Source organism: Rhineura floridana, chromosome 8 (assembly GCF_030035675.1).
Source record: "Rhineura floridana isolate rRhiFlo1 chromosome 8, rRhiFlo1.hap2, whole genome shotgun sequence".
NCBI classification, from domain to species: domain Eukaryota; kingdom Metazoa; phylum Chordata; class Lepidosauria; order Squamata; family Rhineuridae; genus Rhineura; species Rhineura floridana.
In genome coordinates, this window is record NC_084487.1 from 125,195,237 (window position 1) to 125,209,545 (window position 14,309).

The following is a 14,309-nucleotide window of genomic DNA, read 5'->3' on the forward strand; positions in this document are numbered from 1 at the left end:
CAGAGCTTTTGAATAGAAAAGGCGGGAAAAGAAGCAGTCTTCTAACGGCTGCGGTAGGTGTGAGTGCTGTGTGAAAGGCCATTGCGTGAAATGCCGCTAAATCGGTACTGCAGTGTGAAAGGGATTTTTGAAATCTGGAACGCAGCGCTACCTTTTTAATCCGTTAAACTAGCGCTTTTAGCCCCATGTGTGAAAGCAGCTGTGATCAGAGCAGTGGGGAGGGGCTGTTTTACCTTTTCTCACAGGCCATTTGTTGAATCACTTGCCTTCCCAACATCCCACCCTTCCCAAAACACCCAAAAACTTAACAGCAATGCTTCTCTTTGCATCCCCCAGTTGTTATTTAGTGTGAAGCATTTTTTTAAAAAAATCTCTGCTGATGCAAAATTCACCTTCCCCATATTACAGGTTGGAAAGGGCTGTGGCTGAAAGCGAGTGAGTTATGACAGCCCTGCAGTGCACGCTGCACACTGAATACTGCAGGTCAGGCGCTGAGTGGCTTACAACAACCCTGCAGTGTTGTCCAGTGTTGCTGGGCCCCTGTTGCAGCTTGGGCTGAACCCAAAAGAGCATAACAACCTGCATGGTTTTTATCCCCATTTTTAAAAGATGGGCTAAGATAGTAGTATATACAACAACTGTATTTACTTAAGCTTTCCCTGGCCCAGTTGAACAATCCCTGGTTACTTTAATTGTGGTATGGTGGATTGAACTGTTTTATTGAACATCAACTTGGTATTACTGTAATGAGAAGCAGTATATAAATTAAATACTTGCCATAGATAGATAACTAACTAACTAACTAACTAACTAACTAAATACATACATACTGCATAGTTTGGTGTTACAGCTGTATTGCAGGTTGCAGGGCTGTGCTGAGAGAAAGCAGCTTTCGGCAGCCCTGCAGGGTACCCTCTCCCTCGGTTATCCGGCTCAGTGTTGTCACTCCAGCGACTGGCAGCAATCCTCCAGGGTTTCAGGCAAGGGAGTCTATCCCAGCCCTCCCTGGAGATGCTCTGCCACTAAGCTGTGACTCTTCCCCAGTTCTGCTTTTCAAAAATGAGGAACAAGGAACCTTGATAAACTACTCCACAAGACTGTTACGTGGGCAACCAAATAAAGGAAATTAAGAATGCTTTATAGGTTTATTGTAGGACTGTGTACACACCATACCTGTAAAGCACGTTCAAAGCACTTTCACACTTCCCCAAAGAATCCAGGGAACTGTAGTTTGTCAAGAGTGCTGGGAATTGTAGCTCTCTGAGGGGTAAACTAGGCTTTTTGGGGGGTGGGGGTGGGAAATCTGCTATGACTTGGAGCAGAGTGGCAATTCTCACTCTCTGCCATCTTCTCAAAAGAATAAGTGAAAGCCATCTGGCTGGATGATGAAAAAACGAACTGATCGCCCCATGCAGTGCTCTGGAGAAGCATGCTTTGAGAACTAGAAGGGCCATGTCATATTTGTACAGCTTGATGTTGAATGCTGTGTGACTGAAAGGCCCTTTCACAAAGGGGTGTGGCTGGTCTTACTTTGAGGAAACTAGCACTTCATCCTTAGATACGCCCCATTCCTTGTGATAACTGGATGTTGTTTCTAACTTTGTACTATGACTGGGTTTTGCCACTTATGAATCAGACTGCATCTGATTCTTGAAAAACATTATCCAAGGCGATGTATTTGTGTGTGTCCTGATGGCTCTAAGTAAAGGTTTGTCTTCTAAACTGGCAGAGGAGAATGAAGAACGCACCATGATAGATCCCAACTCAAAGGAGGATGCCAAATTTAAAGAACTCATCAAGGTAAGGAATTTATTGATTTGTAGCTTTGTCTTTCTCCGCTGCAAGAATGCAAACACTTTTCTAAATTAAAGTTACTGTCTGAATCTGCACATGAAGGTACTGGCTGACTGGATCAGCAGGGAAATCCCATTATTAATGCCTGTCTGCATTTTTTTTAAACCTCCACAAGTAGGAAACTAGCATAGCAACAAGGAGAACATTCCAAAAGGCCCAGTCTGAAGTCGTATGATCGGCCATCCCAACACTTTACACCTTAATTCTGCATGTATAGCTCTGGCATTGTCTGAGAATGCAACTCTTAAAGAAGAAAATAACTCTTCCTTTAAAAGTGTTGGAGTGTCACAGCTGTTGGGAAAGCCCAGGCAAAGCAGTGCTCTTCAAATTCTGTTCCAGGGACCTATGGGGCTGGTTCTTCCCCATAGGTTTTGAACTCATCATGGGCAGATGAGCTTCTCCATCAGAACCATATTGAACCTTGTTGTGGGCAGCTGTGGAAGAGTGTTGGGCAGGTTCCCATGGTATGCACTTCGTTCACACGGAGTAGTGGCACAACTCAACAGGCCCAGCCAGTGCCCTATGTGCACTGAGGGTGTAGCTAAAACATCCTTCACCATTCACAGGCACACCTGCAAGGGTTCACAAGCCTACAAGGAAAGAGCTCTGTAAATGTAGAAACTCGTAATACATGCGCTCTTAACAGAACAAGGTGATTTCTAGAGGTAAGAGTGTGAAGTGGCAGCTTTTCTTCCAATGCGTGAATTTTTCTATGGCTTTGGTCCTGCAGAAGAAGTTACAGTTGGAAAATGGGAAGAGTTGTACAGTTTTTGCACATTGGGGAATGGGTAGAACCAGCAACACAATATTGCAGTGAACCGACATCCTGTAAGAGGAATGCTCCTCTTCAGGGCTCCACATAGCCTGGCGCAGGACATTTATAGTGCCATTCAGACCTTTCAGGGTGGAAGGGGGAGTGAGGGAGGGATAAAGGGCACCCAAAGAGGCCTTCCCTTGGCCTTCCCTTGCTGTATAGCAATAGAGGGCTGTGAGCCCCAAGCCTGAGCATTATAAAGCTATGCTTCAGGAGAGTGGAAGAAAGGAGAAGGTCTGAAAGGGGAACTTTGGTATGTTCAACTGAATGTGTGTCGGGTCTTAGGTTCCCCCTTCAGACTTTCCGCCAACTTGTGAAGGTCTGGGGATGGAGGTGGTGGGGATGTTGATGCTGGGGACAGGACTAGCACATGTGGCCCCTTCCACGTATTCTTTGAACATGTAGAGGTTCATTTCTGAAGTGAGCTGCAGGCTGCCTGTCTTCTCGTTTCTTTAGCTCTTTTTCTCTCTCTTGCCTGCCCTGGTGATGAGAGGAGGAGGAAGAATGAGACATATTGCCTTCCCATCGCAGGGAAGAGAAGAGGAACCTTTCCTCTTAGCTCAAGTGCTGCGATGAACCCTCCCCCCGCCATCTCTGTTGAGTGACTGTGTGCGTTATGTTTTTGTGTGACCTGCCTCCTGAGCGTGTGTGCTTGCTCGTCTGTTCTCTGCTCTGCTGAGCGAGTGCCTGTCAGCCTGTGTCTATTGGTCTGGGTGCTGTATGCATGATATGTGTGCACATAAGAGTGTGTGGGTGTTGGCTATGCCAAAAAAGGCCAAAAAAAGTTAGCCACCTCTGCTTTATAGGCTCAAGGGCCATAAGAATTCTGTAAACTCACAGGTTCTTGTCAGGTGGTTCTTGTGTGTTTGTGTGTGTGTGTGTGTTTAATATTACTTTTTATTTTCATTTAAAACTTCAAGTCCCCCATGTGTGTAGAAACCACTCAGTGCCAATCTGATAGGCACTTAAACTCCCGAGTTTGCTTTTCACGGTAGTGCTAGCACCATTGGTCTACATATACTATTTAACAAAGTCTCCTCCATGGAGAACAACAGTTGATGCTGATTGATTTCTTATTTATTTTATCAGTCATATGTCTAGTCCATCTTTAATCCAAAAGAAAGCTCAAAGCAGGTTGTACTTTTTAAAAGGAAAAAAACACATACCCATACCAAAACTTGGAACAGCAGTATTTTATTTTCCAAGAACACTTTAAAAAGTAACGCCAACATTTAAAATGTATGGATTATATCCAACTACATTCTGCCTAAATAGACCCATTGAAAGTATTAAACTCAAGTTTGCCAGGTCCATTAATTTCAGTGCATCTGCTCTGAGACTCTGAGGATGATTAATGCTGGATAAAACACTATTTAACAAGAAAATTTCAGTCAGTTCAGAAAAGCCTTTCTAAATAAACTTGCCTCCTTGATAATAGAAAGGAATGAAGTGTGACAGATCTTTTTAGGGAGGGTAGATCACTTATGTGATGCCACTACTGAAAATACCTGGCACTGTTCCCTCTTGACTGGTTTACCATGCAATCCTAGTTGTTCAGAAGTAAGTCCCATTGAATTCAGTGCAGATTACTTCCAAGTAAGTGCAAACAGATTTACAGCCAGGTGGCAATGTGCTGTGATTAGGTGCCATATCCTATGCTGTCTTGTGGCAATGTGGTCTTCAGTGCAGGGGCAACTTTTAAAAAAAATCCTCTCTCATTGAAAACAATGGAAAGGACATTTCCTGTGCCACGTCTGTAAAGTTGAGCTGTTGATGGGAGACATAGGCATGGGATGAAGGACTATAGGATAAAGGTGCTCTTCCCCGGTGTTACTCACATCTCAGCCCTGTTTCAGTTGTTCCACGGGTGTATCTTTCTTTGATGGTGGAACGTCTACTGGTGAAGTGTTTCACCAGCATCTGTGTTATGGCAGCAGTATATCTGATATTCAACTGATGTAGTGGGGTCTCTACCAAATCCTAAAGCCCCTCAGACAGCATAATTCCTGTGCTGGATTATGCCTTTAATCTATGCAGTCAATGGAACAAGAGCATTGCTTCTATTGATCTCAAGGCCACTCGGTGTAGGAGACAGTGGATGAAGTTTACATAAGAAATCCATGAGCCAGATCTTGTACTCCCATGGACTGTTGTTCACAGATCTTTCCCATAAAGTGAATACTGTATATAGTTTGCTTTCCAAACAGTGTGCTCCCTTGTGGAGGAAATATGTTAAATCAGAATAATCCCTCCCTGGCTTATTAGTAACTCTCCTCTTAAACTTCAACACACGTGCCCTTAAGCAAATGATATGTGGAAATAAAAGGGTGTTCAGAAAAATAAAGCTATGGATATCTGATGGTGACCTCTTCCAAAGTACAGTTCCAGAAAATGTAGTTTAATCTGTATTTGTCTGATGCTCAAGGAAGCCTGTCCATGGTAGATTCTGAGCTGCAGGCCTTGAATATGTTTGGAAATGATTAAAACATTAAACTGTCATAGCTCTGGGCAAGACCAGATGTAGAATCCTAGTGCAATACAGAAAGAGACTAACTTCTTCTCAGGCTAAAGGAAGCATTGAGCCAGGGGATTCTGCCTGGGGCCATAAATGCAGCTGACTTGCAAGTTTTTCCATAACTCGGAAGGTTGTTCAGGTAGAATAATATGAACATTTTATAGCTTCGACTAGCTAGCCTGAAAAATCTGGTGGTAGTCCATAGAATGTATCTTGAATTAACGCCTGTAGCATACCTATGGCACTTTCTATTCCACAATGGCTTTGCAAATCTTTTCGGGTCCTCCAACCTTTTTTGGTTTTACACTTACACGTGCTCACATATCTCACAGCTTTGGGACTGACCAATGGAAAATCACCTTTTCCAATCTATCTTCCCACCTTGCACGGAGGCTGAGCTTAACCACGCACAAACTATTCTTAACCATATTGCTCCAAATGGTAGATAAAAGCCGTCAGACTATTTTGTCGCACAAACAAGCCAAATCATAACAAAAAAAATTACATTTATCAGGTTGCCAACACTAGAAGGGACCAAGCTTAAAGATGTGAAGCCTGAGGGGGGGGGAAGTAGAAAAATATAGGTGGTGGTGGTATTCCCCCCCACCATGTTTCCTGTGGAAGTTTTCTTCAATTTCTTTTCCTTCCTTTACTTTAAAAAAAAAAAAGCCAGCTTGGCTTGGAATCACTGGAAAGCAAAGCACTGGCCCCAGCTCCCCTGTCGTCTTCCTCATATTTTCTATGAAAGTCTCCTAAAGCTTGCCTCCTAAAGATAGATAGATAATCATAATTTAAAAATTAAAAAAGGGAGGGGCAGGGCACTCTGGGGGCACCAAGGGAAATGTATGAAGGTGTCATGGTGCCCATGGGCACTGCACTGGAGACCTCAGTTTAAAAGATCTCAAGTTGCACCAAAGCAAACTGAGGCAAGGAACATAAAGCCTTTCTTTGAAAACAAAAGCCAGCACCTGTTTGGATCTGCCTCTAGCTCCGATCAGAACATAACAGACCTGTTGTAAGTCAGAGAGCAGACTGGGCATGGGTGTGTGTGTGGAGAAGGAAGAGCTACAGCCAGGGGAGAGTCCTATGGACCAGTTAAGAGAGACTTGGAGGGCAGCATTTGACTTCTGGGCCTGAAGTACCCCACATTTTTAGAAGGTAATTTTTTAGGATTCCTGTCCCCAGTAGCTAAATTTGGTATGCTTCAAAGCAATCCAAAATTGAGGCAGATACCTTGGTGCTTTGTTTGCATTCTAATATTTATGTACCAGCTTTTTATAAAAAACTGATGTTGCCTTAAACATAATAAAAACAGTGATCAATCAATATTATAATAATTAATGGTTTAAAACCAGTTTTACAACAAAGTTAAAAAGCAGCTGCAGAAGTCAGATCCTTAGTAAAAGCAATTTCCAGAGGGATAGCCATGTCAGTGTGTTAAGTAAAGACTTAACAAATTTATCATGGCATAAGCTTTTGTGGACTAGGGTCCCCTTCACAGATGCAGCTGCTGAAATGAATTATAATACATGAAAGCTTATGCCATAATAAATTTGTTAGTATCCCAGAAAAGTCTGCTTAATTTTTATTTTTTAAGGGATAAAAACCAAATAATTTATTAGGACCAACCAAGTAATCTTTGTATTTTCTCCATTGTCCCAGGTTTTAATTGACTGGATAAATGATGTCCTGGTTGAAGAAAGAATAATTGTCAAGCAACTTGAGGAGGATGTCTATGATGGACAGGTGCTACAGAAGCTGTTGGGTGAGTTGCTGCTGTAGACAGACTGTAGTGGATATGGTTTTGGATCTGGACTGAGGAGATCTGGGTTGGAATTTCCACTCAGCCATGTTGTTTGCTGAGGGAGGACAAGATTTGACAAACAAAATGGCTGTGTTTTGCTTGCAAGACTAAACCTTCCATGAGGAGAAGGAAGTCAGTTTTTGATTCTATTTTTGATTAACCATTGTTTAGTGTTATTTCTGAAGCCTAAGCTATGGTTAATCTTAACTATGGTTTGGAGTTAATGGTAGTTTGTCAAAACAAGTCAAAATTAACATAGATTTGGCAATCTGTGGTTAATAAAAAATGGAAGTGAAAGGTTGTAAACTCCACCTTGTGACTGTGCCAGATGGGGAGGGGCAGCATTATATGCAAAGTAGGCCAATGAGTAGCTGTTTAGATCCACTCAAGTCATTGGCTGCATTCACACAGTCAAACCTGCATGTAGTCCCTTTGCTCTTTTGCTCTTCCCTTTGCATTAGTGGGGAAACAAGCCAGGAAGCTGCAGTTAACTATTGGTTCTCATTAACAAGCTTCCAAACAAACCAGGTTATGAAGCTATGCTTTAAATCTGGCTTATGGATCTTGGCTTGTTTGAAAGCCATTAACCATAGTTCCCAGACTGCACATAATGGGAAGCTTACAGTTAACTGCAGCTTGACTCACATGAGTGAAGGGACTGCTTTTGGGTGCATATTCTGGCTTACTAAACCAGGATTTGAGTGGTATGAACCAGGTCAATGAGACTACCTTAGTAACTGATGCATTTGTAATTGACAGAGTGAGGAACTGGCACCAAAAGGTCCTTTTTTCAATTCCTTTTGTCCTGTCTGACAAACGTTGCTTCTGCTTGTTTGTATTTCCAACCTAGAGAAACTAGCTGGCCGTAAACTGAATGTGGCCGAAGTGACGCAGTCTGAAATTGGCCAGAAACAAAAGCTGCAGACCGTTCTGGAAGCTGTCCATGATTTACTCCGACCCCATGGCTGGACTATCAAGTGGAATGTTGACTGTAAGAAGCTTGTCTGGACTGGGATTGCCATAGCTCAGTGGCAGAGTTATGCTTGCACTGTCAATCCCTTTTGTCTCTGTCTAAAAGAATCTCGAAGAGCAAGACTGGAAAAGATATTTGCTTGAGACTCTGTAGAGCTGCTACCCCCAAAGCAGATAGTACAGGGCAAGTAGAACTATGTCTTTATCAGGTGACTTCATGTGCTCATAGAACCTGAAGATGGATTCCCCACCTCTGGCATGCACATTTATAAAAACAAAACAATAGGTTGTGCCCAACAAAATCCTACTTAGAGCAGACCCACTGAAATTAATGGACCTAAGTAAGTCAAGTCCATTAATTTCAGTGGCTGTCCTCTGAGTAGGATTAACATTGGATACCATCCAATATTCTTCAGTCTGTGAATTATGCAAATTTGCTTGATTTGTGCAACTTCTGCCACTTGTAGGGAGAAGCAAGGAGCTATACAGAGCACTGAAGTCCAACGTTGGCCGCTCAGAACTCTTACTGAGACACCATTTTGATGTATGAGATTTCATCTGTCATTACTCCGTACTTTACAGAAACTTGCTTTTTAAATACAAATGAAAGTTGAGGCTCTCTGGAAGCTCCGTTCAGTGCCCAAGGCCACCTTCTGTGTCTTTCCTGCACGTGCATGGAATTACAGAAGGTATACAGCTGCACAGAAAGACCAAGCCATGTACCAATCTGTAACTTTTAGCCAATGAGGTACTGATGATAATGCTACTAAGCTTTAGATCAAAAGTTTTCAACAGCAGTTTCTTGGGTTTGGCTCTCTCCTCCACAATTCTTTGTGAATGTTCTCCATGCTCTTCCTAAAAGGACTCTGGATTTCATTCCACCACAATTGAAGTGTGAAAGCGCAGAAGCGGGTAGGAAGTGCTCGAGGGGCTGCGTTTTGTACTTGCCCATTGTCTCTTAAATATAGAAATGCTGGAAAAGATGTGCACTCTTGGAGTGATGTCATCACACACACATGCCATGAGCTGCTTTCAAGATCAACATGGTCAGAGATCTTGGCTCCCTAACCTGCAGTAGGAAAAATAAATACTGGCATACCTCTGATATTTTGGTTAATCAGGAAGTAATAACATGGCTATTAGCCATGGTGGCTAGTGGAATCTCCATCTTCAGAGGCACTGTACCTCAGAATAATATATGCTAGGGAAAAACAATGGAAAAGCATCTTGTCTGAGTCCTGCTTATGAGCTTCCCACAGGTTCCTGGCAACAGGTTCCTGCTGCCCAACAATACCACTGATAGGTGTTTGATTGCCCTTCCCTTTCCAGCCCGGTTTTGTAGCCTTCGGCAGCCAACAAAAAAAAGCTAGCTTATGATGAAGTCCCTGATGGGCTGCCATACATACTGGATTTGCCACTGTGAGAACAGAATGCTGGACTAGTTGGGCCATTGGCCTGATCCAGCAGGCTCTTCTTAGGTTCTTAACATAGCTGGTGGGCAGTGTTTGGCTTAGCACATTGTGAGTCGTGCAGACCTAATGTCCATATTTACTTGAAAGCTAATCCCCTTGATTTCAATGGTATGTCAAGGAAATGTGCTCAGATTGACAGTCCTAGTTTAGTTTTTTTAATTTTATTTGGTATTAGGCTGGTACTGCATCAGGAATACTGGGTGGCCATGGACTGACCCAGAAGTGGGAGGAAGGGTCAGTGGGGAGTGGGAGGTGCCTGGCAAATTATGGCTTGGCTCAGTGGCACCTGGCTAGCTGAGTGGGTGAGGGCAGGGAGAGCGAGCTAAAGCAGATTTGGCAGGTTTTCCCACCCTGCCTCGCCACCCCCAAAGCTGGAGCCAAGGTGAGGTGATTATTGTCTTGGAAAGGAAGGCGTGATGCTGATTTCTACCAAGAAAGAACACAGAAAGGTGATATAGGCAAAAGAAGCTGTGGAGAAATAAAGCTGCCCCTAGCTAACTTGTATATACGGAGGGTGGAAGATCTAGAGGAGTATACTGTATGTACAATTATAAAGAAGAGAATCTGTGGCAGACTTACTTGAGTGGCTGAATTATTTGAGTCCTCTGAAGGCAAAGGGTGAACCTCAGATCACTAGTCCAAAACTTCTCAGAAAAGATGTGTTCTTTACCTTTAAACTGTATATATTTTTCCCTACTTCAAGCAATCCATGGCAAGAACCTGGTCTCCATCCTCCATCTGCTTGTAGCATTGGCTATGCATTTCCGGGCTCCCATCAGACTTCCTGAACATGTTTCTGTGCAAGTGGTTGTTGTAAGGGTAAGCACACATGGAAACCTTACGCATCTGTTTTAGTCATATGATATTCTGATTCCTGAAGACTGAAGGTTGATTACATCTGGTGAAGAGAAGGCTGAGGGGTAACTTGATTGCACTCTTTAAGTACCTGAAGGGCTGTCACATAGAGGAGGGTACAGATTTGTTCTCTGCTGCCCCAGAGGGTAGGACTAGGTCTAATGGTTTTAAGTTGCAGGAGTGTAGATTCAGATTGGACATTAGAAGGAACTTCTTGACAGTAAGGGCAGTTTGGCAATGGAACCGACTGCCTAGGGAGGTGGTGGGATCCCCTTCGCTGGATGTCTCCAAGCAGAGGCTGGACAGCTATCTGCAGGAGATGCTCTAGCTGTGGATTTCCTGGTGTGAGCAGGGGGTTGGACTCGATGGCCTACAAGGCCCCTTCCAACTCTATGATTCTATGATTCTACACTTCAATGCTAACATGCACACACTCTCCCTCAAATATAACAGTGCTTAAAATAAAATGTAAATGTACTGCCTTCAAGTCGATTCCGACTTATGGGTGACCCTATGAATAGGGTTTTCATGCTAAGCGGTATTCAGAGGGGGTTTACCATTGCCTTCCTCTGAGGCTGAGAGGCAGTACTGGCCCAGGTCACCCAGTGAGCTTCATGGCTGTGTGGGGATTCGAACTCTGGTCTCCTAGGTTGTAGTCCAACACCTTAACCACTACACCACACTGGCAATCACTACTGAAAATAACTTAATAACCTAACAACAGTAAGCTTAAACCATTCAAAACAATAGAATTGAGCTCTGAATTTACTTCTTTGCCACCCTGTGCCTGGTTTTGAAAGTTTGCAAATAATACTCTGACTAGAAATGGAGAAGGATAGGCAGCAGTTGCATGGTTTATTGGCCACATGTTATTCAGCCATTAGATAAGGGGTGGCTGGCCTGTGCTCCACAGATGATGTTGGACTCCAATTCCCAGCAGTCCCAGCCAGTGTAGCCAGTGCTCAGGAAAGATGTCCAGCAGCATCTGAAGGGCCACATGCTAGCCAGCCCTGCCTGAGGTGTGCCTGGGATTTGCCACAGCTCAGCTATTTAGCTGACGTGGGGAGCAGGTGGAGTAGATCACATCAGTGCACTTTTCCAGGCTGTGTCTTTTGTTATTCAACAGAATTGTATCCATATATTTTTTGATTATGCTATCACATGGAGCAGCCATTCATGGTTTCATTACTAATCTGAATAATTTTACATGTATATAATTAGTTGATTTCATTGTGAATGAATTGCTTTCATTCTTAAGTATTTGTTTCTATAGGCGCTGAAGCTCTTAATTAGGCACTCAGACTTTTTAGAAGTATTTTTCTGCACAGTTAACTTATGTAATATGTTGCCACAAGATTGAAATGTAGCGTACATAGCTTTTTAAAAAAGGATTAGATTAGACCAATTCATGCAGGGATAGGTTTTTCAACAAGCATTAGATGTGGTAGCTACATGAGACCTCAACGTTCAGAGACAATGGTGGCTCATGAACAGAGTTGAGTTGGGTATGGTCATACTTGCCTCGATCCTGGTCATGAGCAAAAGTAAGTGCTCCTACTCAAGTGCTCAAGACACCGCTGAATATTTATTTATTTATTTATTTATTTATTTATTTGTATCCCTCCCTTCCTCCCAGTAGGACCCATACTAATATTGGATACTGGGAGCAAATAAGAGAGGACTGTTGCCTTCATGTCCTGCTAGTGAACTTCCCTGGGATGTCTGGCTGGACTAGATGGTTTTGTTTTGTTTTTTTGATCCATTGGGGAAATGCTTAATGTCCTTAGTGTCCACTGCTCTAAAGCACCATATTAAATAATAGTTTTCCTTGCTTGAGTTTTGGCTGCTTCAGTGCTGGGCACTTAGTGTAGAACAGTCATCCTTTGTTGGCTCACTTTGTACACAACATCTGCATGATCTGTTCAGTTTCTGTTTCCCCCCTGTCCCTCCAGAGCTCAGAAAATATGGCCTCTTTTTCCCCCCCGCTATGGAACGGCTGCACACTTTTACCAGGTGTAGATGACCATCACATAGCTGTTATGGCCTATAGAGGCTAGTAATGGCCTTTATAGATTGTGCTCTAACCATTTACTTCTCAGTCTTCAAATCTATTGCTTTAACTCTTCCCTTTCCAAATGGCATTGCTTTTCTACCTGTTTCCTCCCAGCCTCCAAATCGCAGTGGGGCAGCAATTGCAGTGGGGATCGGGGATAGAATATGAAAATCTTTCCCATTTACACATATAGCATGGGACAAATCTCGTACAAATACACCATTTGGAACTGGGGAACGGGGGATTGATCCCTTGGCTACAGAATATTATTTGTATCCCAGAAATCTAGAAGCAGAGTTTATTTTATTTATTTGTTTTATTTCATTTTTAAACCGCCCATAGCGAATAGCTCTCTGGGCGGTGTACAAAAGATTAAAAATACAGAAATACAAAATATCACAATAAATAAACTGAAACAAAGAGATTTAAAATTGTAACATGAAACACATTAAAATGCCTGGGAGCATAGCCAGGTCTTAACCTGGCGCCGAAAAGATAGAAGCGTCGGCGCCAGGCGTACTTCTTCGGGGAGGCTGTTCCACAATTCGGGGGCCACTACAGAAAAGGCCCTAGATCGAGTAACTGTCCTCCGGGCTTCCCGATGGGTTGGTACCCGGAGAAGGGCCTTAGACGCTGAGCGAAGTGACCGGGTCGGTTCATAGCGGGAGAGGCGTTCCACAAGATACTGCGGACAAGAGTTGCTGTTCTGCTTCTGCTTAAAGCAGAACGGCAATGATTGGATGCCCCCAAATCATCCATGTATGGAAGTGCTACTATTCTTCTTCCTCCTGGCTGTTAAAACCTGCATACGTGTGATAATTGATGAAGCTTTGTGCAATTACTGCTTTAAAAAACCCCTGTCTGTATTGATAACAGTGGTCACTGCAATATGCTAAGGAAGCCCTTTGTTGATGTTGGTTGTTGTCTGTGACTTGATGATACTTCTCAGGGATTGGGGGGAATAAGCGATTATAATAAACGGCGCTGCTAGATAGATTGATGGTGTAACCTTGCAAATTCCCCAAAGGTGCGGTGCAATTTCCTTCTCTGTGGAAGCCTCCACAGAGAGTGAGAGATTAATTCATCACCCTGACTTCAGAGGTTTTTCTTTCATTTAAAGCAGTGGTCACTTGGGAGTGGGATGGGATTGTTTTGCTAAAGGCAGAGGAGTGTGTCTGGACATTCCAGTTAAACAGTCTTCTGCGTTCAGCCCCTGAGTTTTCAAAGATGTCTCCTCCTTAATTATCTCCATTTGTTGGAGGGGGGAAAGAAGAAAACACTTCTGCCAGGAAACACAATTTGCATAACAACATAGTGCAAACAGGGCATCTGTCAATTTCCTTGCTGCTTTTAAAAGTATTTAAGAAAGGCACTACTAGGTGGCACAGAGTTTAAGAGAGGGATTTTGCCTTTTCACAGCCTGCATTCATTCTTTGTCTTGCTTAAGAGGAGCAAAAATAATGCATATTTTAGGATATGTGTTTGATGCGTTTGCATGATAACAGGTGCGCCAAGGGCAATATAAATTCCAATAGAAAAGAAGAGTTTACAAAGGGCTGGTTTAGGTTGGAGTCCTATTTTTTCCCCTCCTCCTTTGCTCTCCGGGATCATCAGCTAATCATTAGGGCTGTCATCCAGTTAAGGAATGCATGCCTGTTTTAACCAACTATTTGTTTTACTCATATGCAGATTTAGCCAGTCTCTTTGAAGAAAAAGGATCATTTCATTGTGTTTAAGGCAATGCATGTATAACATGATAGACACCATTCTAGAAGAGAAATTCCGTTTCTGCTTGTGAGACAAGAGGAACTCTTTCAAGATGGCAGCTGCCACCTGTAGCTTTTATATGTAAAAATAATCCTGATTAATCCCCTTTGTAGAGTTGATGCCTATTGCTCCAGATGAATGGCTGTTTCCAAACCTGAGATGCTATTACCAGTTCTGTATGAATAACACCCGATTTTGTCATT

At 43.0% G+C, this 14,309-nt stretch overlaps 1 protein-coding gene across 4 annotated transcripts in view; it reads left to right on the forward strand.

The window, feature by feature from the left end:
* The window catches only part of PARVB (parvin beta), a 60,849-nt gene that overhangs the window by 22,312 nt on the left and 24,228 nt on the right, over window positions 1-14,309 (forward strand). For all 4 annotated transcript variants that reach the window (XM_061582364.1, XM_061582366.1, XM_061582368.1 and 1 more), the window contains exons 3-6: window positions 1,730-1,800; window positions 6,846-6,948; window positions 7,838-7,978; window positions 10,135-10,250. In XM_061582364.1, coding sequence (XP_061438348.1) covers window positions 1,730-1,800; window positions 6,846-6,948; window positions 7,838-7,978; window positions 10,135-10,250 — 431 coding nt within the window. The remainder of the gene's footprint in view (window positions 1-1,729; window positions 1,801-6,845; window positions 6,949-7,837; window positions 7,979-10,134; window positions 10,251-14,309) is intronic.